The sequence below is a fragment of the Letharia columbiana genome, assembly GCF_014066305.1.
Source record: "Letharia columbiana isolate WasteWater2 chromosome Unknown Sc0000042_s0, whole genome shotgun sequence".
NCBI lineage: Eukaryota > Fungi > Ascomycota > Lecanoromycetes > Lecanorales > Parmeliaceae > Letharia > Letharia columbiana.
Genome location: NW_023501086.1, coordinates 295,977 through 320,275, shown reverse-complemented (window position 1 = coordinate 320,275; position 24,299 = coordinate 295,977). Strand labels below are relative to the sequence as shown.

The following is a 24,299-nucleotide window of genomic DNA, read 5'->3' as shown; positions in this document are numbered from 1 at the left end:
TTCACTATCGCTTCTATGGTCCATACCTTCCATGAGACCGTGTCTTTCATGATCCCATAGGTACACCCCTGGAGGCCTTACCGCAATCTCTCCTCTTCCGCGGTGGATTCCTGGACCGAATGCTTGCCTGGATGGAATTCAAGAAACCCGACCAAAGTGGTATCGCCGCCCTCGGAGAAGTTTCTCTTTTGAATAGGCATGTTGCCAGCATCCAACTGAAGACCAGAGATGGCGGGTCCGAAGGCGGGTTCTAGCTCTTTTGTTATCTTATGTGTGATGTAGCGCAGCAAGTCGCGAGCGCGTCTAGTCTGTTCCGCGTTATTGAATCCGAAATAGGCAGGCGCTTCGGGCACGTCACTCGAGAGCGTGACCTCGACAGTAGCGACGCTGAAGCCGACTACACTCTTGAGTCGTTGGCAAATGGTGCTGAATGACGTCCCTTCGAGCATTCTTGCGCAGCATTCCGACATTCTGATGTGTAAAGTTCGACGCTTGATGTCTACATCTCTAAAGAGGTCGATGGTAGGCCCGGAACTTAGTTCAAGTTTCCGCGCCCACAGAGTCTCGAACCAATCAGCCCATCTAATCGACGCGCCGTCGACATCGAGGTAGACATTCTTCATCATAGGCGCGACTTTCTTCAGGTGATTGAGGCGAAAGAGCTTACCGTCCTCGTCATCGTCTCTAGGGCTTTTGAAGTCGATGGGAAATCGAAAGACACTGTCCGAATACAGGATTTCCACAGCTTCATGACCGACGGCCTTTGAGACTCGAAGGATGGATAAGTTTGGCCTGGCGTTCTGGTTGACATCTGACTCGCTGTCGGATCCCTCCTTGTCGGACCCCTCACTGTGGGCTGATCGCTTGTCGGTTAGATAGCGGCCTTTGACCAGACGTCGATAGATGACATCTCGAATCTCACGAGGAAGTCGGAAGAGAGCGCCGCCATGCTTTGGGTCGCCCTGTGGAGTCTTGGCTGTGGTGCTGGACATTGTGTAGATGGGGAAACGAGAACTTATGAAGGAGTGGAGGCCCTGACACTGTGGTAATATCGATATTTCAGTGGTGTGACGATCAATGTCACCGTTCGTGGTCATGAATACCGAGCGATTGGGGTTTGAAATAGGAAGTAGTGAGTAAGAGACGAGGAAATATTTATGCGAAGCGTCAAGTGGTCCAACACAGAGAAACAGTGTGTTGACAGAACAAACAACTTCAAGTGTCACAAATCAAAGGACTCAGCCAACCGCCACCATCACTCGCTCTAGATAAGCGCAGTCAAAACCTTCAGTCCCGTTTCATGCGACTGAATCTCAACATCAACACAGAACTGAAGATGATGACTGTCCTAAAAACCCAAATCTTGCTTGGGGCGTTCACAGTCTTCCGTGCCATACGAACCAACGTATTAGCTATATTGACCCATTCTTCCGCGCTTTATCGACCAATCAGCGCAGCCCTATCTCTCGACCAGATAATCAGCCCCTCCAAACCAAGTCCTAGACTTCTCCAATGTCATGGGTACCTGAAGTGAACATGCGGCCGTGAATAGAATTCAACCCTCTGGCTTTCGCTTTCAAGATTATGAGATTCAGAGGAGCGCTACAAAGCGCGGGGGGTGTCGGCTTCATGGTCACCACTTGAGCTCCAATGTAAAAGGTTGCAATGGACGGGGCTCAGGCTCCGGCGCCGCACCTAGCTTCAAGGACAGAATTGGAAGAATTTCCAAAATCGGTAGCGTGCAAGCAATTGCTGAGAGTCATCGCAAACCTAACACCAGCATGCATTGAGAAGTTTCATAAATTTGGGTAAGCTTCCAGAAAAAGCTGCAGTGTGAAGTGTTGAGCATTATTGCTACTACGTTATAAGAAGCCCTTATTTATGTCACTTGGTCGGCAGGTGCACAATGCAGTCGCACAATAGGCATAATGACACCAACTCCAACACGGTCCTCCTCAACACTAAGATGGATCCGCATCACTTTCGTCACTCCCTGATAGCTACTTAAACAGTAGAAGAGACGCTCTTCAGTATGGTATCAGCACCGATCGGTCACAGGCAGAAACCATGGGGAAAGCTAAGAACGAACTCGAAGAGTTCATTGCGAATATCCCAGACTCAAAACTCACGGGCTTTCCATCGGTTGAGACTACGGTCTACAAGACCCGCAATTTCCGCTTAGACATGCAAACGGTCACTACTAAAGATCCGCGATGCTACAACCTGCACGTGCAGATCAACAGGGGGACCCTCATCACTTCGTTGAAGAGATTTGCAGGGAAGTCGCTCTCCATCGCCTTGGTGCCGGTCAAGGAAGAGGCTTGGACGCCTGCGGAAGTTCGCGCGGAACTGGAGAAGAATAGGATCATCTAATGTCGATGGCTGGGGGCAGGGCGACCTTGCCAAGATGGTAAGCGACCGAAGATTGTCAGCAAACTCCCAGATATATGACCGAAGCTTAGCTACATAGGCATGTCCAATCGAGAGTTCATGTCCGTTCAAGGCTTGTATGAGCGCAGCTTACTACACCGGTGTAGGCCGAATCCCAAAAGTCTACGACCGAGGTAACATTAGATGAGCAAAATTGGTCTCACAATAGTAAAAGTCCATTTCGGTACTGTCTATTACTCTAAATCTGCTCAAGCTTTCAGAACTGCATCATGATGACTTCGATCCCCTGAGCGCACCAGTAGAGGTTGAGCGCAAGGCTACAAACAATGTCGGCTTGGTACCCAAATAAATTCGTTTATTCGTGATTGCTTGAGCCTTCCAAGCAGCAAAGTAATGTTGCAGAATGGCAACACACCATACTCGGCACGAACTCAAGCAAAGACCACGGTGGCTTGTTGGTCGCACACCTACAGAACGAATGTATCTTAAAGGTCGTACGCCCCGTGACTCCACCGTGATCATGAAGGTCGCATACCGAGAGGGTCACGAATTACAAGTACCTGAGAATTACATCAAAAGCGTGAAGATCGAACCTAAATAACATTCTGATTGATTTCAGTAATCTTTAGAGGTATCTCAAATTATAATGGCATTCGTCTGTCTAGGGATGTGGCGCTAAGGTACCAAGTGGAGACGTTCCGAACGAGAAAGATGCCTCAAAAAGGGTCAAATCAAAGCTGATGTTCATTGTGCTAAGATCATGTATGACCGAAATCTTCAGCGAACCTAAGGCATCTGGTCTAAGCTCAGGTATGTACGCTGCAATTTCATTTCAACATCAAAGCCCGAAGACTATCCTGCTCTTTACCAGCAACCACATTTTCCAACCATGTCCTGATCTGCTTGCGATGTATCTCACAATCGCAATTCTCAACCGCATAGTCAAAGTCTGCCTTTGCTTCCGACAGGCGATGTATTTCCATCCAGGCCGGCTCGAGCTTTGCCATGTGCTCGAAGAATAGCTGTCGGAGACATGTCTTTTCGTACTCCTCGAGATGAATAAAGTACAACTCATCGGTTTCGTTGCCTTCGTGTGTGTAACGATGCTTTTGAGGTTCGGTTGTACGTTCGCGTGATATTAGAACCCAGGGGAGCTGGCAGACTTTCCACAGTGGTACCATCGAAACGCATTCCCAGTCGACGAGTGCGGTGAGCTCTCCTGTATAAGGTTCGACCATAATATTCCGGCGTGATATGTCATCGTGACGGAGGCCAAAGCCCTCACTTTCTTCCACGTCAGCCGGGAAGAAGTGCGGCATAAGTCGAAGAAGCAGTGTGATCATTTCCCTATTCAAGTCTATCTCTTCTCCGTCATCGGAGTCGGCGTCGGAAGGCAGTGGCTGCTCAGTGTCATGTTTCAGAAGCGCCAGTCTTGTCATCAACCAATCCATGCTAGACTTAAACGGGCCTCGGTGGATATCCAGTGACAAGCGGGTTGCCCAAAAGAAGGGCATGGAAACGATTCGACCCATCATGTATTTCGAACTTACTCCATGATCATCTGGAATTGACCGATCCGAAATGTTGGGGACTGGATCATCTGCTCTGTAGATGTTGCCAATGGTTTCACTTCGTAGCCGGAACAGCTGCGATGATATATCGACAATTCTCTCCACCAGCTTGCACTTCTCAAGCCATGTCATCATGGTCCAAGCCTCATCGAGCGTGACTCCAGACACGTATTCCATAAGTATCCACTCAAAGCCGAGCTCGTTCTCATTGGAAGCATCATGTGCGATCACAGTTGGCACAGGGATAGTAGTGTGGTGCTGTATGAGGTCAAGGGTGGTCACTTCGCTAGCGGTTTTGTAAAAGGGATCCACAGGCAAGGAGACCCTCATGACGAAATTGCCTATTGAGCAGGTGATTTTGAAGAGTTTGTTGAATCCACCCTGGCTGAGGAAAGCAATAGTGGTCTCTGGGCTAGTAGCTAAGCCAAGGTGATGGCAAGCAATTTGGAGGACGATATCCAGCGATGGCTCCTTGGTCCATTGCGGTCTTTGTTCGCCCCATGTACCCTCCACCCATTCTAAGCCTGCTTGGTCGGGCATAGACGACGTTCTGCTAGCTGGAATCGGTAACGAGTAATCAGTAAGTAGAAATTTCGTGATTCTTTGATGTGTGGTGAAGAAATTAAGCAAACTGAAATTGAGCAAACTCTGAGAGTGTTAATGAGAGTGTCGAGACAATGCCGAGAAGTAAGGTGCCAACAAATGAAGAAACAATGAGGCTCAGGATGTTCAGCTACAAGAGTGTTGAGCACAATGATCTTACGACATTTACCAGTCGGTCCTAAAGATACTGACGAGTGCATCTGATGGCAGAAGGACTATTCCCCTTTTATTGCATTCAAAAGGAGACTTAAATCGGAAGAGAGCTGGCATTATCTATGTTGTCTTAACGTTCTTGAGCTTCGTGAACCGGATTGATCTTAGCTGTTACCTGTCGATGACGAAGACTATCTGTTTGACAATTTGTGGCAATTAAATGAATGATGAAGTAATAGGATGCGACATTACTCGACAGAGTGCGCCATCGTAATTCGCAGGGCTGAGCTGGGCGGGCTGTCTTGCGGACGAATCAATCCTCCTAAGCTTCTCGCCTGCTTGATACATCGAAGCACAACGTTCAGGAAAACAGGCTCATCATTCATTCAACCATAACCCCCCCAACCTAAAGTACCGGCCCGTCGTTCGGGTTCCATCAATTCAGGATCTCCATCAGAATCAATGAACTCCACCCTCAGGACTACTTTAAACCCCCACAAGTCCCTTACTTTCACTAACGATTTTTCGATAGTCTCCGCAAATTCCAACAATTAGGGAAGGCACAGACTCAGCTCTTTTTCGTGCTCGACAGCCTTTTCGTGAGCCTCGCGCCCTCCCGAAGTAGTCGCTATAGAACCTCATCTCGAATCTCGAACGGCATGCTCAGAAGTCCAATGTCTCTAATTAACATGTCGACGTCCAGTAATTTGACCTTGAAGGAAGTTCTGTTAGCAACCACCGCAAATGAAAAAAAACCGAAAAAAACGAAACAATTGCAGTTTTAGTAAACGTTCCGACTTCGACATTCTTGTCATAGCGAACAGTGACTTCTCACTCGATATCATCGAAGACGCTGCGACCTCGAAACCTGACGTATGGAAAGTTCCGGCTCCTCACTCGATACGAGAGTCCTCTCAATGGCTACATAAGCAAGTTCACTGACAAGGATAACATCCTTTCGTCGAACGTCTGTTACTGGCCTTGCCTGATTCGGTTTTGTAATCTGCTGTGAGCGGATGAACCTTGCAGGCTGCAACTCGTATTAGTACAGAGCACCGAATTAGGTGGGGGTGCTAATGAAGCACTCGACCCCAGGGGCAAATGGATGCTGGTGTCGAAAGATGGCTGAGATGGCATGTTGCTGGTATACCAACACTGACAGTGCGGTCTCTGCAGCACTTGAAACGGGATGCCAGGGTTACCGAAAAAATTAGTCCTGCAGCGCAGAAGTACACGGCGTTTTCTACAACGGTCAAGGCTCGGCTCAAAATTTTGCGTTTTTGAACCTTGAAGTCTGACGATCTATCGGCAGTCATCGGAACAGAGTCTTGGGACGGAGGTCCAAATAGCAATGATGGCACGAAACCAGCAAGTGGTACTTGATTTGCCAGCACTGGGACAGAGGAGACGGTTTTCAGCCTTTTGGGAAAGAGGACTGTGTCACAAAGAACATTATTCCCACTTCTGCGATAAGAGTTTCTGAAAGGCAAAACAGCGAAAAAAATCGGAATGACCCCTGCCGAAGTGCCTCAAATTCTAAAGTTGACAAGCTGGAAATCCTTTCACGAGGAAAAGGATAGCGACTACTATCATCCAACGCCGCTAGGTGGCCCGTATTTGTATCATTTTGTGTGAAAGATTGCGCATTGGCTGTCACGAGCAAAACTAGCAGGAAGGCAAACCGAACAATGGTTGCATCGAAGGATATTCTCGACCCACGATTCTTACACAGGGAATAAAACTGGGCATGAGAGTACTGCAGGCCTTGAACGATGTACCTATTTCTGAGACAAGCATTCATTCGGCGTAAATTCGAATGGTGATGACGGTGCTTCATAGAATCAGCAACCGTGTCCCAGGGTTAGCAAACTTGGTAGAACCCGTAGACGCGCGCGCAAATAGTTTGAATGCAACAGGGTGCCCGAGACATGGCCTGCCATCCTCGTAATTATTTGACAATGTCATCAATTCATACTCAACCCTACCAATAAACAGCCCAGACTTTGGCCCTCGCTCTTAGCTGTCTTTCTTCACAAAGCCCCCAAGTTCTCACCGTTCTCCTCCGTTTGCTGCACCATCGCCAGCCTAGTCTTCAATTCATCCAAATCCCTCGCGCTCTCCTGCGTGTCGGCGTGGTCGTCGCCAAGGAGTCGCATATTCGTCTCAACCTCCATCTCCGCATATTCCAGCGCCAATTGCTCTGAACCGCGATCGTCATAACATTTCTTTGCACGACTGTATATGCACGAGAGGAATTGGCCGTCCAATCGTTCATCCTCTGCCAATCTGATGAACTCAAGGACCATTTCCAATTCCTTTTGGTCGTTGTTGCTGGGACCATCATTGGTTTTATCGATGGCCGTATAAAGGGTTTCCATCCTTCGACGACGGAACTCACCGCGTCGGCCAATTCCGGTTTCAACGTGACAAGCTGAACAGTCGCACTCAAATACGTAGTGTTCGCGGAACAAGTCCCGGCGAATTTGCAGAGAGTAGAATGGAAAGATGTAGCAGACTGTGATTTCGTCACCTATGGGGATATCCACCATAGCGTGAACAGTCAGGCGGTGCAGATTTTGGTTCCACGAGAAAAAAGCATTCGGAAAACAAGAGTTATTGATGCGCGAAGCTTTCAAGAATATGCCTGATCCCGGGGCTTCCACCTCAAAACAGTTCGCTAGGAATCTGCTCACCGCAGGCGTCCAGGTGGGGTGATCTGGGCAGTGCAATGTCTCGAACTGCTGCTGCTGTTCCGGAGGCAGACCGTGAAGAGACACGCTTATCCTTTCCCCAATGCCTTCATCTATCTTGCTCTCTGCAATCGAGAGCAGCAACTCGTCGGCGAGTATGCGACTACCTGCTTTGATATCTTTGTTGGCAAACATACCTTGTCCCTTTCCGGGTATGGATCTGATCGTGTACATTCTTGAAACAGTTTCGTTGGGTTATTGCTTGGAATTGGAGATAAGGCTTGGTCTCAGAGGAGGGTAGGGAACTTCAAAGCGTCGACAGAACAGAAGACAATTAGGGCTGAGCTTTCCAAGGTGACAGTAGAACGACAACGAGAACGACAATTCCGAGGATAGGTAGCTACTCCTCATGTTGGGAGAGGCTTCTATTCCTACTACGAAAACATATTCCGTCAGTTCCCTTCCTGTTCACAAACACTCTATACGAAATCGAGGCTTCCAGGTCACGCCCAGTGGGGTCTTTCCCCCCCTTCCCATCCTAGTCCTGCTCTTCATTATCGTTGAAATTTCCGAGCCATCCCGACGAAGAAAATTTCATAAGAAATTCCGATTGTTGGCTATTGAATTGAACAGCGAGCCTTGCTCTGACACTGGCCATGCGCTGAGATCGGATTCTGCGTTCAACAGAATTTAGGAGCTAACGGTATCTGCTCATCAGCAAAGAAGAGATAGACATGGCATTCAATGCCAATAACAGCTAGCATAGAAGCGAGGTCTTTCGCACCGCAGTCGAGAGGTTCGTGTGGACAATCTTGCCCGCCATGAATTCATTCGGCATTGTAGTGTCGGTCAGCCTACCAATGTAAGCAAACTAGGCGCAACCTTGTCTCATTCGAGAGACCTAGCTCACCTTATGCATCCGAAATAGGAATGAACGGTCGCACCACGACCAGAGGAAGTTAACAGGGGTTCTTGAGATGATCCACTTGTTGAACATTTGAGGACTGAAGGTCGAAACCTCTACGTTCTGTATCAACGAGCGGCAAGTTATCGTATCGAACCAGCCAATCGCAACAGAAGTTTCTGGAAAAGATATTGAAGATCGAAATGTATGTTCTCAGGCTGGATTCTCCACTGACGTAAGAGTGCCTTGAGAAGTTACAAGTCGCGGTGAAGGGAGCAAGAAAGGGTTGCTTAGAAATCCAAGTCACGGAAACATCTCAACCTGTTTGGTGCCGTTTCTACGGCATTTTCGAACGCAGTCACTTTTTGGTGTACGGAGAATCCCGAAATTCTCTCAGTATATCCAGGATTAAACGACCAGACGAGGCATCGTTAGGGTACGGGAGCTGCCCGACTATTGATCCCAATTATTCCAATCTTCCCTTGGATCGGTCGAGATAGTACAACAGTAGGAAGATAAGCCATTGCTATGTTGGCTGCACACACCCATGGTGAGATGAGTGACTTCCTAGGATAGATTAAGCAAAGGAGTAGTAAGCAACGCTCTTCTACAGTCTCCTTTTTCATAGGGAAGACAAAGTAAATACACTGTAGATATAGGAAAGGCGAGAAGATGGATTTGCTTCTGGCCTTGGCGTTATAGTACATGTAGATTGTTGTTACTTGTATGATATCATTTTGGCAGGCGCGTCACGCGCTTAGCAACCCCGCACTGCCACTTCCTTGGAAAGGCAAACAATCCCCTTTTGGATACTCTTAGTCTTGCAGCTTCACCAGCCACAGGCATATTTCACCACCAAATATTATTCCATTGAACGATGCCGGAACAGAAGAAGAAGATTCCTAAACTGCCTCCTAAGAAGAAGAATGTTCCCCCCACAGCAAACAAGCAGACGACCGCCCCGAAGAAGCCTACAACAGCGCCCTCTAAGTCCTCAACTCCCACGACCAAACCGTCCACTACACCAGCCAAGGCAGCTACTGCCCAACCACAAAAGGATGTACCCAAGCCCCCACCCAAACAGAGCAATGCGGCTTCCACGCCTTCGCAGAAACCGAACCCTGCTAAGACACCTCCCAAGACGTCGACCCCTGCGGCCAAGCCTAGCAATGCCGCTCCTGAGCGCAAGTCATCCTTAGCACCCAGCAAGGCCCCAACTCCTGCCACCAAACCCGCCGAGTCCCCAGCGCCTTCTACAGCACGCAGGCCGTCTGCAGCACCGCGTAAAGGATCGACTCCTGCTGTCAAAGCTACAGACGCCGCTCCGGATCGGAAGCCTTCTCTGGCACCTCGCAAGGCGTCGACGGCCGCCGTCAAGGAAACAGAAACTACAGCACCCTCCCCAGCACGGAGACCCTCTGCGGCCCCCCGCAAAGAATCCGCACCGGCCGCCAAGCCAACGGACACCGCCCAGAAACCAAAGCCTCCTAAGCTCCCTCCTAATAAGACTGACGACCAATCTCCTGCGCCGTCGCCAGCACACAGACCCTCCGTGGCACCACGCAAAGAGTCATCACCCGCGAACAATCCAACAGGCGCCGACCAGAAACCAAAGCCTCCAAAGCTAGGCCCAAAGAAGACAAGCGATGGATCACCAGCCTCTCAATCAAGAAGGCCATCCTTAGCACCGCGCAAGTCCTCAGAATCTGCTGCGAAGTCTACAGCTGCCGGTACAAAAGGACAAGATGCAAAAGAGGAGGATGAGGATAAGCCGGCGCACAAAGTGGAGGATGAGGATACGCCGGCGCACAAAGTCGCGGAGGAGGAGAAGGATCTAAAGTCTTTCTTGTCAGAGTCTGAACGGGCAGATCTCACTCTACTTATTGCAAGCATTTCTGAGACTATGCGGAAGATGATCGAGAGCAACTTTGATGCTGCAGCTACATTGAAAGACCTCGGTCAAGAGGGCCAGAGTGAAGAAGAAAGATTCGCCAACATAGACTACGACCCCGGCACTGTTGATGTCAGCCAATACGACAAGGAAAACAAGGCGCGCGAGGAACGTGAGAAAGAGCTTGCGACACCCAAGGTCAAGGAGTTGAAGAAGAATGCCCTCCAATGGTTCGATGATTGGCGAGAGGTTGTCATACAGCGCGTGGGTGAAGCGGTCAATTCGAAGGAGACTACGTCGAAGCAGAAGGCAAAGGCCTCAACGCAGGGATCAAAGACTACGACTACCCCAATAACAGAAGGAAGACCAGTCCAGAAAATCGATACCGGCGCAAAGCAGGGAGAGTATAGACCGCCAAAACTCGAACAATTGTTCCCACGGATCCAAACACCACTTACGAAATTGCCTATGCAGAAACGTACACTTGTCCTCCACTCGATACTCCTGATACTTCTGAGCTTGGAGCACTACAACGCTGCATCACGGGTGCTACTACTTTATCTAACATCAAGTATGAAGCTTGGTCTTAACTACCTGCGCGATGACGAAGAGAAGACGGCAAAGGGCTTGTTGGAAGCTGCTAAGCAAATTCAAGCAGACCAGGAGCTGTTGAAAAAGACCTCAGAGGAAAGCGAGAACTCGCGCAAGTGGAAGATAAGGCTTGCCCAGATAGCCGGCGCAGCCGTCGTGGGGCTTTCAGGCGGCATGGCTGCTCCAATGGTAAGCTAACCGTCCCCAGTATCTTGATTGATAATTTTCTGATCGAGTGCGATGCAAACAGATGGCAGCAGGTGTCGGCAGCGTGATGACGGGCCTCGGTCTCGGAGCTACCGCTGCAGCAGGCTACCTGGGCACCGTCGCTGGCAGCACCTATTTAGTCGGCAGTCTATTTGGAGCTTACGGAGGGCGTATGACCGGCGAAATGATGCAGAATATCTCAGCAGAGGTGCAAGACTTTGCCTTCCTTCCAGTCCATGGTGAACGTAAAGAGCATGATGAATCCATCGAAGCTGCTACCGACACTCGCCGTCTCCGCGTAATCATCGCGATATCTGGCTGGTTACTCGAGAAAGAGGAGGTTGTGACACCATGGCGCGTCCTGACGCCTACTGCCGAAGTCTTTGCCCTCCGCTTCGAGCTCGAGGCATTAATGAATCTAGGACAAAGTATCGACACTATGGTTTCCAGCGCAGCGTATGGATATGCCCAGTCCGCCATGATCCAGCGGACCGTGTTCGCCGAAATGATGTCAGCAATGTGGCCTATGGCCATAGTGAAGGTCGCCCGTGTGGTTGACAACCCCTTCAGCCTGGCCAAAACTCGCGCCGACAAAGCTGGAAAAGTGCTTGCCAACCTTCTCATCAACCGCGCCCAAGGCGAACGACCTGTGACTCTTGTAGGATATTCGTTGGGAGCACGCGTTATTTGGTCCTGCCTGACTTCTTTGGCCAAGCGAAAGGCTTTTGGACTCGTTGAATCCGCAGTACTGATCGGATCCCCCATACCTAGCGATGTCGGCACCTGGCGCGTTATGCGCACAGCTGTGAGTGGTCGACTAGTCAATGTCTATTCAGAGAACGACTACATCTTGGCTTTCCTTTACCGGACCTCAAGCATCCAGTACGGAGTCGCGGGTCTTATGCCGGTCTCTGGCCTTCTAGGGGTGGAGAATGTCGATGTCAGCGAGACAGTCAACGGACATCTAAAGTACAGGTGCGTACCTTTTGATAATTCGCCCAAATCGATATCACTATCTGCGCTGCAAGTCTCGCCACAGGGTAAAGGAGTACTTCCCATCCCCTAGCATTATCTCGCATCTGAGGTTTTGACCCAAGAGCAGAATACTGACTCCCAATTCTGCTGTAGGTACCTGGTAGGTAGTATCCTGCAGAAAATCGGCTTTGAAGATCTCGACAAGCAAGAAGTCGCTAAAGAAGCAGAGGCCTTCGAGAAAATCGTGGAAGAAGAAAAGAAGCAGACGTACGTTAAGCAAGCCGGAGAAGTGTACGAGAAAGCCAGTGGCAAAGGACTCGGTAAAGAACTTTACAATAAGTACGGAAAGCGCATTGGACTGGATGGTAAAGAATCCTCTGACGGCAAAGAGCCCTCGGACAAGGTCAAGAATATCAGCGATGCAGACGCGGACAAAGAAGCCACGGCCATGGAGAAGGAGGTTGAGGCGAAGACGCAGAAAGGCCTCATGCAGTGGGCCGTCGAGCAGCTATACATTTCGCGCCCATCAGTTCCGTCTACAGGCGACGTCAAGGACGCAGCTGCAAACCCTCAAGGCGCAGTTGCTGATACCAGCAAAACTGCCAATGAGACTGTCGATGCAGCCACAAAAACACTGCTGCAGCGCGCCAAGGAAGCCACGTATCTATCTCGCTCTGGCGGCGTCGAAGGCCAGGTCGCTGCCGATGACAAACTCACTCAAGCACAATCCACAGCAATATCCGCAGCGCCGACTGGTTATCTTGCAACAGCTGCGGGCTATATACCCACCAGCTACATTCCAGGATTTGGAGCAGCAGGCAAGGGAACAGAAACTGCCGATGACGTCGGGAAGCAAGCGGGAAAGCTTCAGCAGGATGTTGGTAAGGCCGTCAAGCCACCCTTGAAGAAGACCGATAGTGCAAGGAAATCTTTGGGGAAGCTGGCGGGACCTGCACTGAAGAGGACAGAGAGCGCGCAGAAGAAGCTTGCTGGGGCAACAAAAGACCCAAGTCAAGCGGCCACGGATCTAAAACAGACTTCCCAAGACGCTAAAAAGGACCCCTCAAAGACTTTGTCAAGGACAGCAACAGGAACGAAGAAGCAAGTGGGCGATGCCTCCAATAAGGTGGGTGACATCGCAGGCGACGCTCAGAAAAGTGTCGGGGATGCTGCCACGGACCCAACAAAGCTAGCTGAGAAAGGCCAGAAGCAGGCTAGTGAGACTACGAAATCAGCCGCAAACGCAGCTGGTGGTGTAACGAGCTACATCCCATCATTTGGTCTTGGAGGATCCTCAAAGAAAACAAAGCCGGCAGCCCCTAAGAGAGCTCCGAGTGGACAGGCGAAAGCAAAGGAAGCCACTGAGAAGGTGCCAAACCAAGCGACCGAGTCAGCCGGCAAAGCCGCGGCTAAAGCTCAAGACAAGGCGACTGACGCAGAGAAGACACCTGCGGGCTATAGTAGCTATCTTCCCCACTTTGGCTATGGGAATTCCACCCCCTCTCAATCGAAGGCAGCTCCCAAAGACACTGAGAAGAAAGTCGAGAAAGCCACCGAGGATGCTAAGAAAATACCAAATGAGACGACGAAACAGGTTGAGAAGACAGTAGATGATGCTAAAGAAACCGCAGAGGATACCGCGGGGAAGGCCCAACAAGCAGCCGATGATGATAAGGAAACGCCCAAAGAGGCGCTAGAGAAGACCGAAGAAGCGGCCGACGCTGCCCACAAAGCAGCTTCCGAAGGAACCAGTACCGCCAACGACTTGAAGTCCAAAGCTGAAGAGTCTACCACTGACCCAGCCTCCGCCCCATCAAACGTTGCTGCTGCACTCAGCGACACCGCTACCTCTGCTACAGCTGCGGCTTCTCAGGCTGGTTCAACCGTAGGCGATGCTGCCGCTAAAGCAGAGAAATATGTTCCCAATTCGCAGGGTCTAGGAGGAGATGCCGGCGGTAAAGTCGGCGAAATGGCCAGCGGCGCAGCTTCAGGTGTAACATCTGGGGCTTCTTTCCTTGGCAGAGGCGTTGGCGGAGCGGCAAACATGGTCGGTGGTGACCGGGCTAAGGGGGAAGAGGAGAAGCAAGATGTCCCTGACAAGAAGCCTGGAAATGGAATGGGCAAGGGAGATGAGGAAGACCGAAGCCAGTCGGATGATGACACGATAGAAGAAGAGGAGTTCCGGACACCTGGAGAAGAAAAACAGGAAGAAGGTAGCAAGCCCGAAGAGAAAAGCCCAAGGAAAGAAGGACCCGAAGATCCCTTCGTCGACGAAACCGAAGAAGATGCCGACTCCGAAGATACCGAAAGCACCATCAAGGTCTCGCAATCCCACGACTCCGACTCAGCCAGCTCAAACTCCGGTGGGGAAGGAAAAGTTAAAGATGAGAATGGCAAGGGCTACGCGTCGACGGCTGCGAGTACGGTTGGAGACGCTGGCAAGGGTGCCATGGGAGCTGGTGCCGCTGCCGGCGGTGCTGCGGCTTCTGCGGGTGGCGCTGCAGCCTCTGGAATCTCTCAGGGCGTGGGCCAGTTGGGGAAGTCCAAATGGTGGTGAAAGGAATAAAGTAAAGTGGGCGAAACAGCGAAGAAGCTTTGGCCACCCTGTTCGTCCATCGGCTTCTGTAAATGGGTACTTCGGCGGGTTGCCGGTCGTGTGAGTGAAACAACTGAGAAATTAGCGCATGGATGGCATCTCAACAATAGCACATCATCAATCGCTGCGGATGCCAAGCGATCGCGTAATGTTTAGGCGTACGATTTTGTAACATATTTTGAGTTGGAGGACGCATCTTGGTCGACTTATGATAACATATACTCATCAGGTACTCTAATAGGAGCTTTCAGAGCACAAATATAACAATCTTATAACCGAAAGCTTTGGCATCCGTACAGCAGGTCAGTTCAAAGCTAGAGCCACGCATATGCATATAAAACTGTTCGCTGACGAGATCATGTTGGACGAAGCTTCCGCCTGAGCAACACCCATGGCTCCATTACCGCCATAGAGGGCAAGAACCCTCCTCGTATTCCCGCTGATTCGGGTAGTGGAGTCTCATAAAGCTTCTCCGCTGCCGGAGACAGCCGTGCGAGATGGCGGCGTTGGTCTTACAGCCATCATTCCTGTGTGGGGGGGGGGGGGGGAAAGACTAGAGGCGGTACGTACGTCGATAAAGTCAAAGATGGCCGAGTGGGCCGTGGCTCTGTTCTTGAGGAATAGTCAGCTTGCATTCGGGTATGGTTTCCGAGATGGAGCGGCAAAATCAGGGTGTGGAGTGGGATGAGAGGCACACTTACATCGAAGATGACGACAGTGTCCTCGGACGGTCCACTTGAACCCGGACCTGACATTGTTGGGAATAGGCGAGATGCTCGAAGAAGAACTTGAGCAGAGTGTCGCTTTTCTTCCTTCTTGAAGCCAATAATGTTTGTAGTATCTGAGGCAAGTGAGACCATATTTTCAGCATGGGGGACGGGGAAGCTGATCTGATCTGACAATGACGGACATAGCGGGTTGACGACGAGACACTTCTCTCCCGTGACGAGGTGCGTTCGGACAACAGGGAGAACACTACTAACACCCGTGCCAACTTTATGCTCAGCTTTCAACCCCTGCAATCTCTCCGCACAAGGCCGGGAAAGTATCTTGTACGCCTCCGCCGTGTTGACGGAAACCGTGTCCCCGCCGACGTCTGGGCACTCGAGCATGTACAGGAAGATGAGTCCCGGTGGCGGCGGGTTCGCACTACTGTCTGTATGCCAGGACATGGAAGTGGTACGCGGGGCGTAGCTGTCGCGAAGTCTGGTGTCGCCACCGCCGTTGTGCGCGATTCGGGATTTTGTATGTCGGACATTTGGGAATGATACATTCATGGGCAGTACCAGGGCCAGCTTTTAACCGATGCTATGCTCGAGGACAGCTTGGTGGAAGACTTGTGCTTGTCTATGGACTTTGGCGCTATGGTATAAGACATGCTCAAAGTATAATGTCGTGTCCGTGGTCTGTCACTGGTAGTATCAGCGGTGATTGGATTGTGCTTTTTCTTCGGGTTATGCCATGCTCTAAAGATCGAAAAAACCCCCCGAAACGTATTACTTGATTATTCCTGCTTTTATTTTGCCATACCTATTAGCCAGTTTGCTATTATCACCCCAATTCCCCCCTCGTAAGCCTCTCCTTTCGACCATCTGATTCCCTGGTCCTTTCCGCCTCCCCTCACAGGGGCACTTCTAAAAATACTCCGGCGCCAACCTCACCCTCTCACAGCCCTCCGGCGCCTTCCCTCTCCTCTCTTCCGTCCTATTCAACCAGAACAGCTGCAACCCAGTCGTCTGCCCCGTGATATTACACGCCAGCCAGCCTCCAAACGCGGTACTGTTCCACGTCAATCCAACCTCCGTGCTAGGAATGGAGAACCCGGCATCACCGACACCAACATCGATAGATACAAGATAGGCCCCCTTGATCGCCGTTTCCCCTCCCGTTTCCACTCCCAGTTCCCCTCCCATGGCGAACCCCCACGGATAGCTCGTTCCGAGGTCGAACTCCTGGTATCCGCCAACTGGATTCAGGAAAGCCTTGGTGGCTGCGCTCTGAGCGATGAGCGTGACGTTATTCGTGCCCGCACCGGAATGGTAGGTTGAGACGTAGTTGTTGACGACGTCACTTGGGTTCTCGTTGAGAGGTTGAGCTTGGAGATAATACTCGACGCCGACGGGAGTGAAGCTTGGGGTGGCGGTGGTGGTGGTGGTAGATGGGGGAGCAGTCGGAGGAGTTGCGTTACCTTGAGGAGCAGCGGTGACGGCTGCGAGGAGAGGGAGGGTGGCGATGATGATTCCGGGGATCATGTTGATGATTTGAGAGAAGTGGAAGACTTGTGGGAGACTATCTGTGATCTGGGAGGTAATATCTGGGTGTGACTGGGTTCTAAATCATAGGCATTGTGGGTTCTTCTTATAAATCTTTCACGCCTACACGAATCCCGAATGCCGAGAACGCATCTCACATCATCATCTCAGGCGAACTTGTTCGTATCTTGCGCAAACTCTCGATCCTTCTCTGTCTCACTTCATCTGGTGACTTCGTATTCATAGTCATCATCCTTCCAGAAATTAAATCCCATTTCTCATTTGTAGATACTATTATACTCCCTCCAATGAACGCTGGACATGCTTCTCTGTTATTTGAACGCTACACTGCATACGAAGTGATAAAAATATCTTCAATGCACCACCACTATAAATATTTCCCCACAAGAATGTGTATGCAAAAAGACGTCACATCCCGCTTGTGGGCTTCCTATTTGAGCGCATATCGGCAAAGGTCGGCAGTCAGCCGCAGTAGCTCGGAGTGGGAGAAGTATGTAATCAGCATGAGCCTTGGAGACATGCAACGACGATCCGTCCCCTGCATGAAGGCATCCGCTTGATCGTTCCCTGGGTCGTGTCGAGAAGAGAGAAAGAAGAAAAAAAGGAAAGGGAAAGAAAACAGATTTCTCGTGGCCAACAACTCGCCATCAATGACCTTCTTCCAAACTTGGATCAATCAGTCTTGATCTCTTCTCACGCTCACGACTCTTGTTCCCATTATCCGAGTCCGACACTCAAGGCACCAAAGGCAAATAACTGCATCTCTGCCAGACGAGCAAGTGCTATGCTGAACATCACGCATGCATGGCAAGGTGGCCATCCATCGCCGTAGATATACTTTCGATTCTCATGCGTCTCCTTTCACCCAGGTCTCGACGTTCGGTCTGCTAAGGGAGAGGGTCAATAGATTCCGGCAGTGCCCACGCTATGTTCGACGGAGTTCTCGACAACGTTATAATACAACGGCTATGGTAAGGCTCAAGTGGGTGAAGTGAAGTGAATTAAGCCAAACGCTCGGTCTTAGAATTAAGGCAAGCCAGCTTTCTATTCTTAAGGCTCTGGAGAAAAATCATTCATTTGGCTATGGGATGGATGTATCGAATGAGTTCGACTTCCACTTATTTAAAAGCTGCACTTTCATGATAGTCCTAAGCCTTTTGCCCTCTTCCTCAGCTCTTTCCTCGTTCGTTCTGCGTAGAGAATCACTAAAAGGGCGGAAATCGCTCCCTGAATCTCTGGGCATTCGAGGGGGGGGGGGGGGAGAAGAGAAAAAAGGCAGTCGTGAGCGATTCCCCACCACGCTTTCCGAATCTGTCTTGCGTAGGGAACCAACGCCAATGCAGAATTTGTGTTCTTGAAGGCTAGTTTAGTAAATATCAAGCCATAATACCGGTCAAACGAGAGATGACGAGCTATAAACCCCTTTAGACTATATGAAAAATCACTCAGATATTCTGGAAAAATGCGGAAGAAAACGCTGGACGGCAAAAAATGTTTCGTACCCCAATGTCCGATGAACGCTGATAGCAGTGTTTTAGGAAATCTGGTTGTAGAAATGGCAAAGTGAAGCAAGTGGAGTATTTACGTGAGCCCCATCGAAGACGCTCGCCTTATCACCTTTGATGGTTATACACGCTCCATTTAGGGGAATAGGACAGACTTCTGCTTGTCATATTTGCAATTGAGCCGCGTTTAAGTTGAATCTGAAGACAGCTTCTGAAGCGAAGCCCTAGCTCTTGGGGAATTAATCCTCACTTTGATATACCTTTGCTTCAAGTCATCCCTTCAACTTGATAAGTCTACGGCTCTTCCTCTTTGATAAAACCGATTAACCCAATATCTTCACTTGCTGTACACAAATCAAACCTCACTTTGCCTTCGGAATACAACTCATCTTGTCCCTGAGCCACAACAGACGGTCCTCTACCCCATTGATCCCAACAATTCAAGACTCTCATAACCACTCAATCACATCAGAACAAGCTCCACCTGAATGCAACACGTTTCCTCCACCATCCACGAAACCATCACCAAGGCAATCCTGACCGTGAAGACTCCGGCAACGATTCAAAGGTGAAGATTCGGCCCACTCACTACCATTCTTCGCTCTGCTCTGATCCCTCAATCTAGATGGATGACAAGGTCGTCATCGATTGCATCTGCCCCTCGGTGCTGACGATTACCATCAGTGGCGCCGCTCACAGTGTCACTATCGCTACGGATGCGATCAGGATCAGTGGTCCGGGTGGGGGAGTTGGTTACAATTTGGACTCACTTCCACTCATCTATGATGCTGCTACCTTGGGCGGAAAACTAAACATCTGTGACGACGATGGAAAACTGGTGTATTGTTGGCGGTCATCGATAACGCCGCAATCGATGCCCTCAGCTTCCATTCAAGCAAGAGCCGATAGCTCTTCGTCCTCTTCATTGGGACCAGCCCCACGGACAGAGATGACCCAACCGGACTCCAGTCTTGTTTCTGCCCTAGCTATCCAGCCAAGGAAACGTCGCAGTACCTCTGTCCGTACAGATGATACGAGTTGCATGTCCACTGGTATGTCGCCCTGCTCAGGCTCATGTTCATGCAGTTGCTAAGACTTAGACAGCACCATCTGCAGCAACGCTGAGTCCCAGCGGCAACTTCGGCTCTGACAGGTCGGATGCGCAACACAGTATCTATGATGACACAATAGAAGAGGCCCGTCAAAAATCCGAGGGTCCTGTGAATGAGGAACTCGTTGTTAGATTTGGCAGGCATCTTCAAGAGTTGAAGCGAAAGCATAAATGGGCCAAATTGCGGGAGTATACCCTCTGTCAGCAATGCGGAGATGCACCCAATGAGCCAGTGGTTACTAATTGCCTTCATGTGTTTTGCAGTGAATGCTTGACGCGTTTGCACTTTAAGCTAGCGGAACAAGATATGGACGGGGTAGCTTGCCCGAAATGCGACGAGACCATCACAGAGACACAACCTTGCAAAGGTCTGAAAGAGCTCCGGCAGGATGCTTTACGGGAGGCTGGCCACCACGTCGGTAGGAAGGATGATCGAAAGATTGGGAAAGGCTACATTGACCTTGAGGACGAAGACACAGATCCACCAGCCTCAAGATTCACGGTCGCCCAGAAGGAGTTTCTCGTCAAGTCGATCAACAGCTTAATGAGGCACAGATATGGCGAATGCTTTCGAAACTCTCTCAGTCCCACCTCGGAATTGATGGATCTCAGTACGATGAGGAGCAAAATTCAGGATGGTCTTTATTCTTCCATTGAGGCCCTCAGAGCAGATTTTGATCGAATGGAGCAAACGTATCCACCTGGGGACGCTTACCACCACAGACGTACCGAGCAGGCTCGAAGCCTTCGGACTGTTTTTGAGACATGCATGGGCGAATACCCTGGAAATTGTGAGGACTTGGCCCCTCGAAAGAAAGCGAAGGCGAGGAAGCCTAAGGCCCCATCTGCTGGAACCACTGCGCGGGCAGAGGCGTCTTCCCGGTCGCGAGCAGCGAAGACTGCGATGCAGGGTAAAAGATATCCCAGAGACCACTGGTGATTCCGGAAAGTATGGTTTTAGCCTTGAAGCGAACGGCATGTGTACGCAATCAACCACAGAAGATAGTCCTCTCCGGTAATTAGATTTGGAAGAACATAGAAGCCAAGCATTCAACATATAGTGGCAGAGCAGCGTAGTCTTTGAAATATGAAAACTGCGTATGAGATGGTGACAGTAGATATGGCAGGCAAAGCAGAAGGGTTTCAGCCCCGAACCAATTGGCTTTTCGGAGCTGCATGCAGTAAGAAGCAATTATTCAGAGAGAGGCATCAGGTCAGTTTAGCAAAGTAGTCAATAGATTCTACCCTGTACGAGCACCCATCATGCCAATTTCGTGAAATCCTAAGCCATCCAAGTCTAACTCTTCTGGACTACTGCCGGCGCCTCACTTGCCGACACATCTCCAAGCTTCCCTTCCTCCGGAAACGCCCTCAAGAGATCCATGAATTTATCAATCGGAGCCGCCAGCATCGCCGCGAAGTTCTCGAAGTATGGCTTGTTTGGCGCCGATGGGTGAGATCGTGTAGGAAGTATGAGCTTCGTCTTCTCGAAGTAGTTGGCAAGACTTTTGCTCTCCTCCCTTGTCAAGATTTCTTCGAGCCTGGGCATATCCTCATTGCTTTCATGCTCAATGTGCTTGTGCAGGTCCGTCATGAGGATATCGAGAAGTGGGAAGAAGTCTTTGTTGTCGGGGCTCATGTCTTGGAGTTCGTAGAGGTCTTTCTTCACCTAGTGGCGGTTAGATATGGCCTCATCCCTTTGAACCGATACACACACCGCCATATGCTGCTCGCGGTCCACGTCGGCCATCTCCTTCCCCTTTTGACCGAGCTTCTTCTCCATGACCGGGTACAAGGTCAGCTCCTCACTGACAGCATGACGTGCGAGAGCCCAGGTGAATTGGTTCCTCCATTCAATCTTCTCTTGCAATGTGCTCGCAGTCTTGATGTTGTCGGAGTACACGTCGATGGCTCCGTGATCAGCACCAATGGCTTCGGAGATGGTTCGTTGGTTCTCGTCGTGGGCAGGGTCGCCTGCCAGCTTTGCTACGACAGGTTCCAGTGCTGACATGTTGATCGTAGGTCGTAGGTGCTATGAAGGTGTAGAGCGAAGCGTTGGAGAATGCGAGATGGGATTTGTAGGCTATTCGAATCTTGGTGTTTGGTAGTCTACTTCATGTGCGTCATGAAGTAATCGAGGTAGGTTACATGCCGCAAACGCCGCCTGAGGTCTAGCAATCCTCGGGTTTCGCAGCCGTAGAACCGTGTAGCGGGCATATTCTCATTCTCGATAGATGGTACTGCTGCTGATGACCCTTTGAAGAGAATCAAGAATGTCGCGGTGCAACCGTATTCCAACGCTGGCGATGTTCCGTCAAGAATTTGGGTTGCCACCAAAATTGGCGGGACGGGACTCCCCACCATTGAGTTGACGGCATCAAAATTTGCCAGCAGCATGACGTCGCCACAAGCCATGACGATAACGATGTGGGCAACAACCTATCATCATCGTCGAGAACCCGACTGAAGAGAATCCTTACACCGGAGCATTTTCTTGCATCCAAGTCCGCATAATACCCATTACCATCTCCATTCTACCACCAACCTGATTGAACCTTTCGCCTTCTCCTAAAGCACCCGTACACGCTGACATGATGCCCCTCTCCAAGGATTCATTCTCCAAAATACCCACTTGCTATGCAACAGTATCCGTTGGCACACCTGACCACCCATTGGACAAGAAGCTAGAAGCAATCGCCGCGGCCGGCTTCCAGGGCATCGAACTTGGCTTTCCTGATCTACTCTCTTTCGCCTCAAAGAATTTAGGCAAGGAAGTAGGGCCACAAGACTTTGAGGTGTTATGCACCGCAGGGCTGGAGGTGAAGAGGATGTGCGAGGAGTTGGGACTCAAAATTGTGATGCTCCAGCCGTTCTCGAACTTTGAGGGTTGGAAGCCGCAGTCAGAAGAGCGGAAGGACGCTTTCCGACGTGCAAAAGGTTGGATTAAAATAATGGAGGCTGTGGGCACGGATATGCTGCAGGTAATTGGACCAGATGCTTCAAACTTGGCCAGGCTGACACAACCGTTTTGCAGGTTGGCTCTACCGATTCTCCCATCCCCACCTCTCGAGACGTCGTCACCTCAGATCTCAAACAACTCGCCGATCTACTCGCCCCCCACAATTTCCGCCTTGCATACGAGAATTGGTGCTGGTCTACACACGCTCCGGATTGGAAGGATGTCTGGGAAATAGCCAAGAAGGTCGACCGTCCAAACTTCGGCCTATGTCTCGATACGTTCCAGAGTGCTGGAGGTGAATGGGCCGACCCTACCACGAAATCTGGGCTGTTAGAAGGAGATGTGAAGATGGAAGATCTGCAGGAAAGGTTTCAAGAGAGTCTAAGGAACCTGAGTGCCACTATTCCAGCAGAAAAGATCTACATACTACAAGTCTCGGATGCATACAAGCCAAAAGAACCTTTGTACCCGAGTTCCGATGAGAACGGCATGAGACCGAGAGCGAGGTGGAGCTCGTGTCTGAGGCCTGTGCCATTCGATGGGGGATATCTTCCTGTTGTTGATTTTGCAAAGGCCGTATTAAAGACTGGTTTCCGTGGTTGGCTCTCGACAGAGGTCTTTGATGGTGGACCGTCGGGACAGGATCAGGAGTGGAATGATATGGCTGGCTATACCAAGAAAGCGATGCAGGCTCACGAACGACTTCTGCGAGAAGTAATTGAGTGAATATGGAGATCAGTCTATCTTGAAGTCTACGGGAGCCGGACCCAGTCTATGATTTTGCCAGTCCCCGTCCTCAAGTACAAATTTGATCCTCATTGTGCCAATTACCATCACCACCGCCGCCTCTACCGCTTCCGCCGTAATCTCCACCGCCATTATCACCCCCGTCCCCGCCATAGCTATCTGCTATCTGCCCATCACTCCGTGAACCTCCATCTTCTACCACTCTACCTTCTTCCTCGGTGCCATTCTCCTCCTGCTCAGCATACTCCTGAGATGACCCAACTCCCAAGCCGCCTTCGCCAACAGGAACTTGAGTAGGCTGGTGCCGCCATCATTGTCCTTAGGTGGCACTCGGAGTCCCTGCTGTCGCCGGCCTTCTTGGGCTCGTCGGGCTAGGTGTCTGCTCAATTGATAGTCGGCTTCCTTGGTTTCGGGCTCGTCGCGCCATAAGCCGAAGATGTTAAGCTTGGACAAGACGGTCGCACTCGGTATTTCGGACTCGTGTTTTGACTCGACAGAGGGCAAGATTGGGTAGACTGCCGCTGCGCTAGAGAAAGGCTTTGCTATATTGCTTCGATCTTGTATAACTGTGGTCGGAGTATGTGGCCATGAGCTTAAGGACCTTGGGCAGCGCAATGCCATGGTTGGTGGGATTTTCAAGACAGCTCGACCAAGGGATGGTACTACCGACATTTCGTTCAAGCTTTCGATAAGGGGCGCTTGCAGTGTTGTAAAGATGTGGAACGAAGGGTTCAAGCCTGCAAATTTATGCATTTTCGAAATTTCGTGAGCCACGATAATGAGTATTTTCGGGTCAGATCGGATTTCCGTGAGCAAGTTTTGAGGTAACCACAGCTTCATCTCATGACCCAGCAGGTTCAACATCACTATTACTATTGCGTGTAACCAGGTTTTTCTTTCCAGTGCCCTTTTAAGCACCAGTTTTTGACAACATTCTTCCAATATTGTCAACTGATCCTTTGCCCATCAACCCACCTCAAGGCCGTTAATTACTCCTCGCATCATGGCGGCATCACGGGCAGTGTTCCGTTTTTCCGGCAATTCATCAACCGTTGACGCCCTTCAAATCTGTCCATCTGAACAGTTCCTTCTCCACGTTTTGATGCTGTCCCACCTGCGCCACGCCTTAACA

The 24,299-nt window shown here is 50.4% G+C and overlaps 11 protein-coding genes across 11 annotated transcripts; 4 read left to right on the top strand and 7 right to left on the bottom strand.

The window, feature by feature from the left end:
• Positions 1 to 77: 77 nt before the first annotated feature.
• HO173_009717 (uncharacterized protein) lies at positions 78 to 992 on the bottom strand (the record flags this gene model as incomplete). Its single annotated transcript, XM_037311606.1, has 1 exon — positions 78 to 992. One exon carries the CDS (start codon positions 990 to 992, stop codon positions 78 to 80), a length of 915 nt encoding a protein of 304 aa, XP_037161553.1.
• Positions 993 to 1,665: 673 nt separating this feature from the next.
• HO173_009716 (uncharacterized protein) lies at positions 1,666 to 2,373 on the top strand (the record flags this gene model as incomplete). The annotated part of the gene is made up of 2 exons (XM_037311605.1): positions 1,666 to 1,808; positions 2,013 to 2,373. The coding sequence occupies 2 exons, from the start codon at positions 1,666 to 1,668 to the stop codon at positions 2,371 to 2,373; spliced, it is 504 nt and encodes a 167-aa protein (XP_037161552.1).
• Positions 2,374 to 3,218: 845 nt separating this feature from the next.
• On the bottom strand, positions 3,219 to 4,765 carry HO173_009715 (uncharacterized protein; the record flags this gene model as incomplete). Its single annotated transcript, XM_037311604.1, has 2 exons — positions 3,219 to 4,519; positions 4,726 to 4,765. The coding sequence occupies 2 exons, from the start codon at positions 4,763 to 4,765 to the stop codon at positions 3,219 to 3,221; spliced, it is 1,341 nt and encodes a 446-aa protein (XP_037161551.1).
• A 1,983-nt stretch (positions 4,766 to 6,748) lies between these two features.
• On the bottom strand, positions 6,749 to 9,048 carry HO173_009714 (uncharacterized protein; the record flags this gene model as incomplete). The annotated part of the gene is made up of 2 exons (XM_037311603.1): positions 6,749 to 7,643; positions 9,035 to 9,048. 2 exons carry the CDS (start codon positions 9,046 to 9,048, stop codon positions 6,749 to 6,751), a joined length of 909 nt encoding a protein of 302 aa, XP_037161550.1.
• A 141-nt stretch (positions 9,049 to 9,189) lies between these two features.
• HO173_009713 (uncharacterized protein) lies at positions 9,190 to 14,533 on the top strand (the record flags this gene model as incomplete). Its single annotated transcript, XM_037311602.1, has 3 exons — positions 9,190 to 10,983; positions 11,045 to 11,976; positions 12,130 to 14,533. 3 exons carry the CDS (start codon positions 9,190 to 9,192, stop codon positions 14,531 to 14,533), a joined length of 5,130 nt encoding a protein of 1,709 aa, XP_037161549.1.
• Positions 14,534 to 14,972: 439 nt separating this feature from the next.
• HO173_009712 (uncharacterized protein) lies at positions 14,973 to 15,849 on the bottom strand (the record flags this gene model as incomplete). The annotated part of the gene is made up of 3 exons (XM_037311601.1): positions 14,973 to 15,083; positions 15,143 to 15,184; positions 15,274 to 15,849. 3 exons carry the CDS (start codon positions 15,847 to 15,849, stop codon positions 14,973 to 14,975), a joined length of 729 nt encoding a protein of 242 aa, XP_037161548.1.
• A 357-nt stretch (positions 15,850 to 16,206) lies between these two features.
• On the bottom strand, positions 16,207 to 16,824 carry HO173_009711 (uncharacterized protein; the record flags this gene model as incomplete). The annotated part of the gene is made up of 1 exon (XM_037311600.1): positions 16,207 to 16,824. The coding sequence occupies one exon, from the start codon at positions 16,822 to 16,824 to the stop codon at positions 16,207 to 16,209; it is 618 nt and encodes a 205-aa protein (XP_037161547.1).
• A 2,151-nt stretch (positions 16,825 to 18,975) lies between these two features.
• On the top strand, positions 18,976 to 20,401 carry HO173_009710 (uncharacterized protein; the record flags this gene model as incomplete). Its single annotated transcript, XM_037311599.1, has 2 exons — positions 18,976 to 19,402; positions 19,455 to 20,401. The coding sequence occupies 2 exons, from the start codon at positions 18,976 to 18,978 to the stop codon at positions 20,399 to 20,401; spliced, it is 1,374 nt and encodes a 457-aa protein (XP_037161546.1).
• Positions 20,402 to 20,758: 357 nt separating this feature from the next.
• Positions 20,759 to 21,472, bottom strand: HO173_009709 (uncharacterized protein; the record flags this gene model as incomplete). The annotated part of the gene is made up of 2 exons (XM_037311598.1): positions 20,759 to 21,130; positions 21,179 to 21,472. The coding sequence occupies 2 exons, from the start codon at positions 21,470 to 21,472 to the stop codon at positions 20,759 to 20,761; spliced, it is 666 nt and encodes a 221-aa protein (XP_037161545.1).
• A 580-nt stretch (positions 21,473 to 22,052) lies between these two features.
• Positions 22,053 to 23,146, top strand: HO173_009708 (uncharacterized protein; the record flags this gene model as incomplete). Its single annotated transcript, XM_037311597.1, has 2 exons — positions 22,053 to 22,442; positions 22,496 to 23,146. The coding sequence occupies 2 exons, from the start codon at positions 22,053 to 22,055 to the stop codon at positions 23,144 to 23,146; spliced, it is 1,041 nt and encodes a 346-aa protein (XP_037161544.1).
• Positions 23,147 to 23,362: 216 nt separating this feature from the next.
• HO173_009707 (uncharacterized protein) lies at positions 23,363 to 24,031 on the bottom strand (the record flags this gene model as incomplete). The annotated part of the gene is made up of 1 exon (XM_037311596.1): positions 23,363 to 24,031. One exon carries the CDS (start codon positions 24,029 to 24,031, stop codon positions 23,363 to 23,365), a length of 669 nt encoding a protein of 222 aa, XP_037161543.1.
• Positions 24,032 to 24,299: the final 268 nt, after the last annotated feature.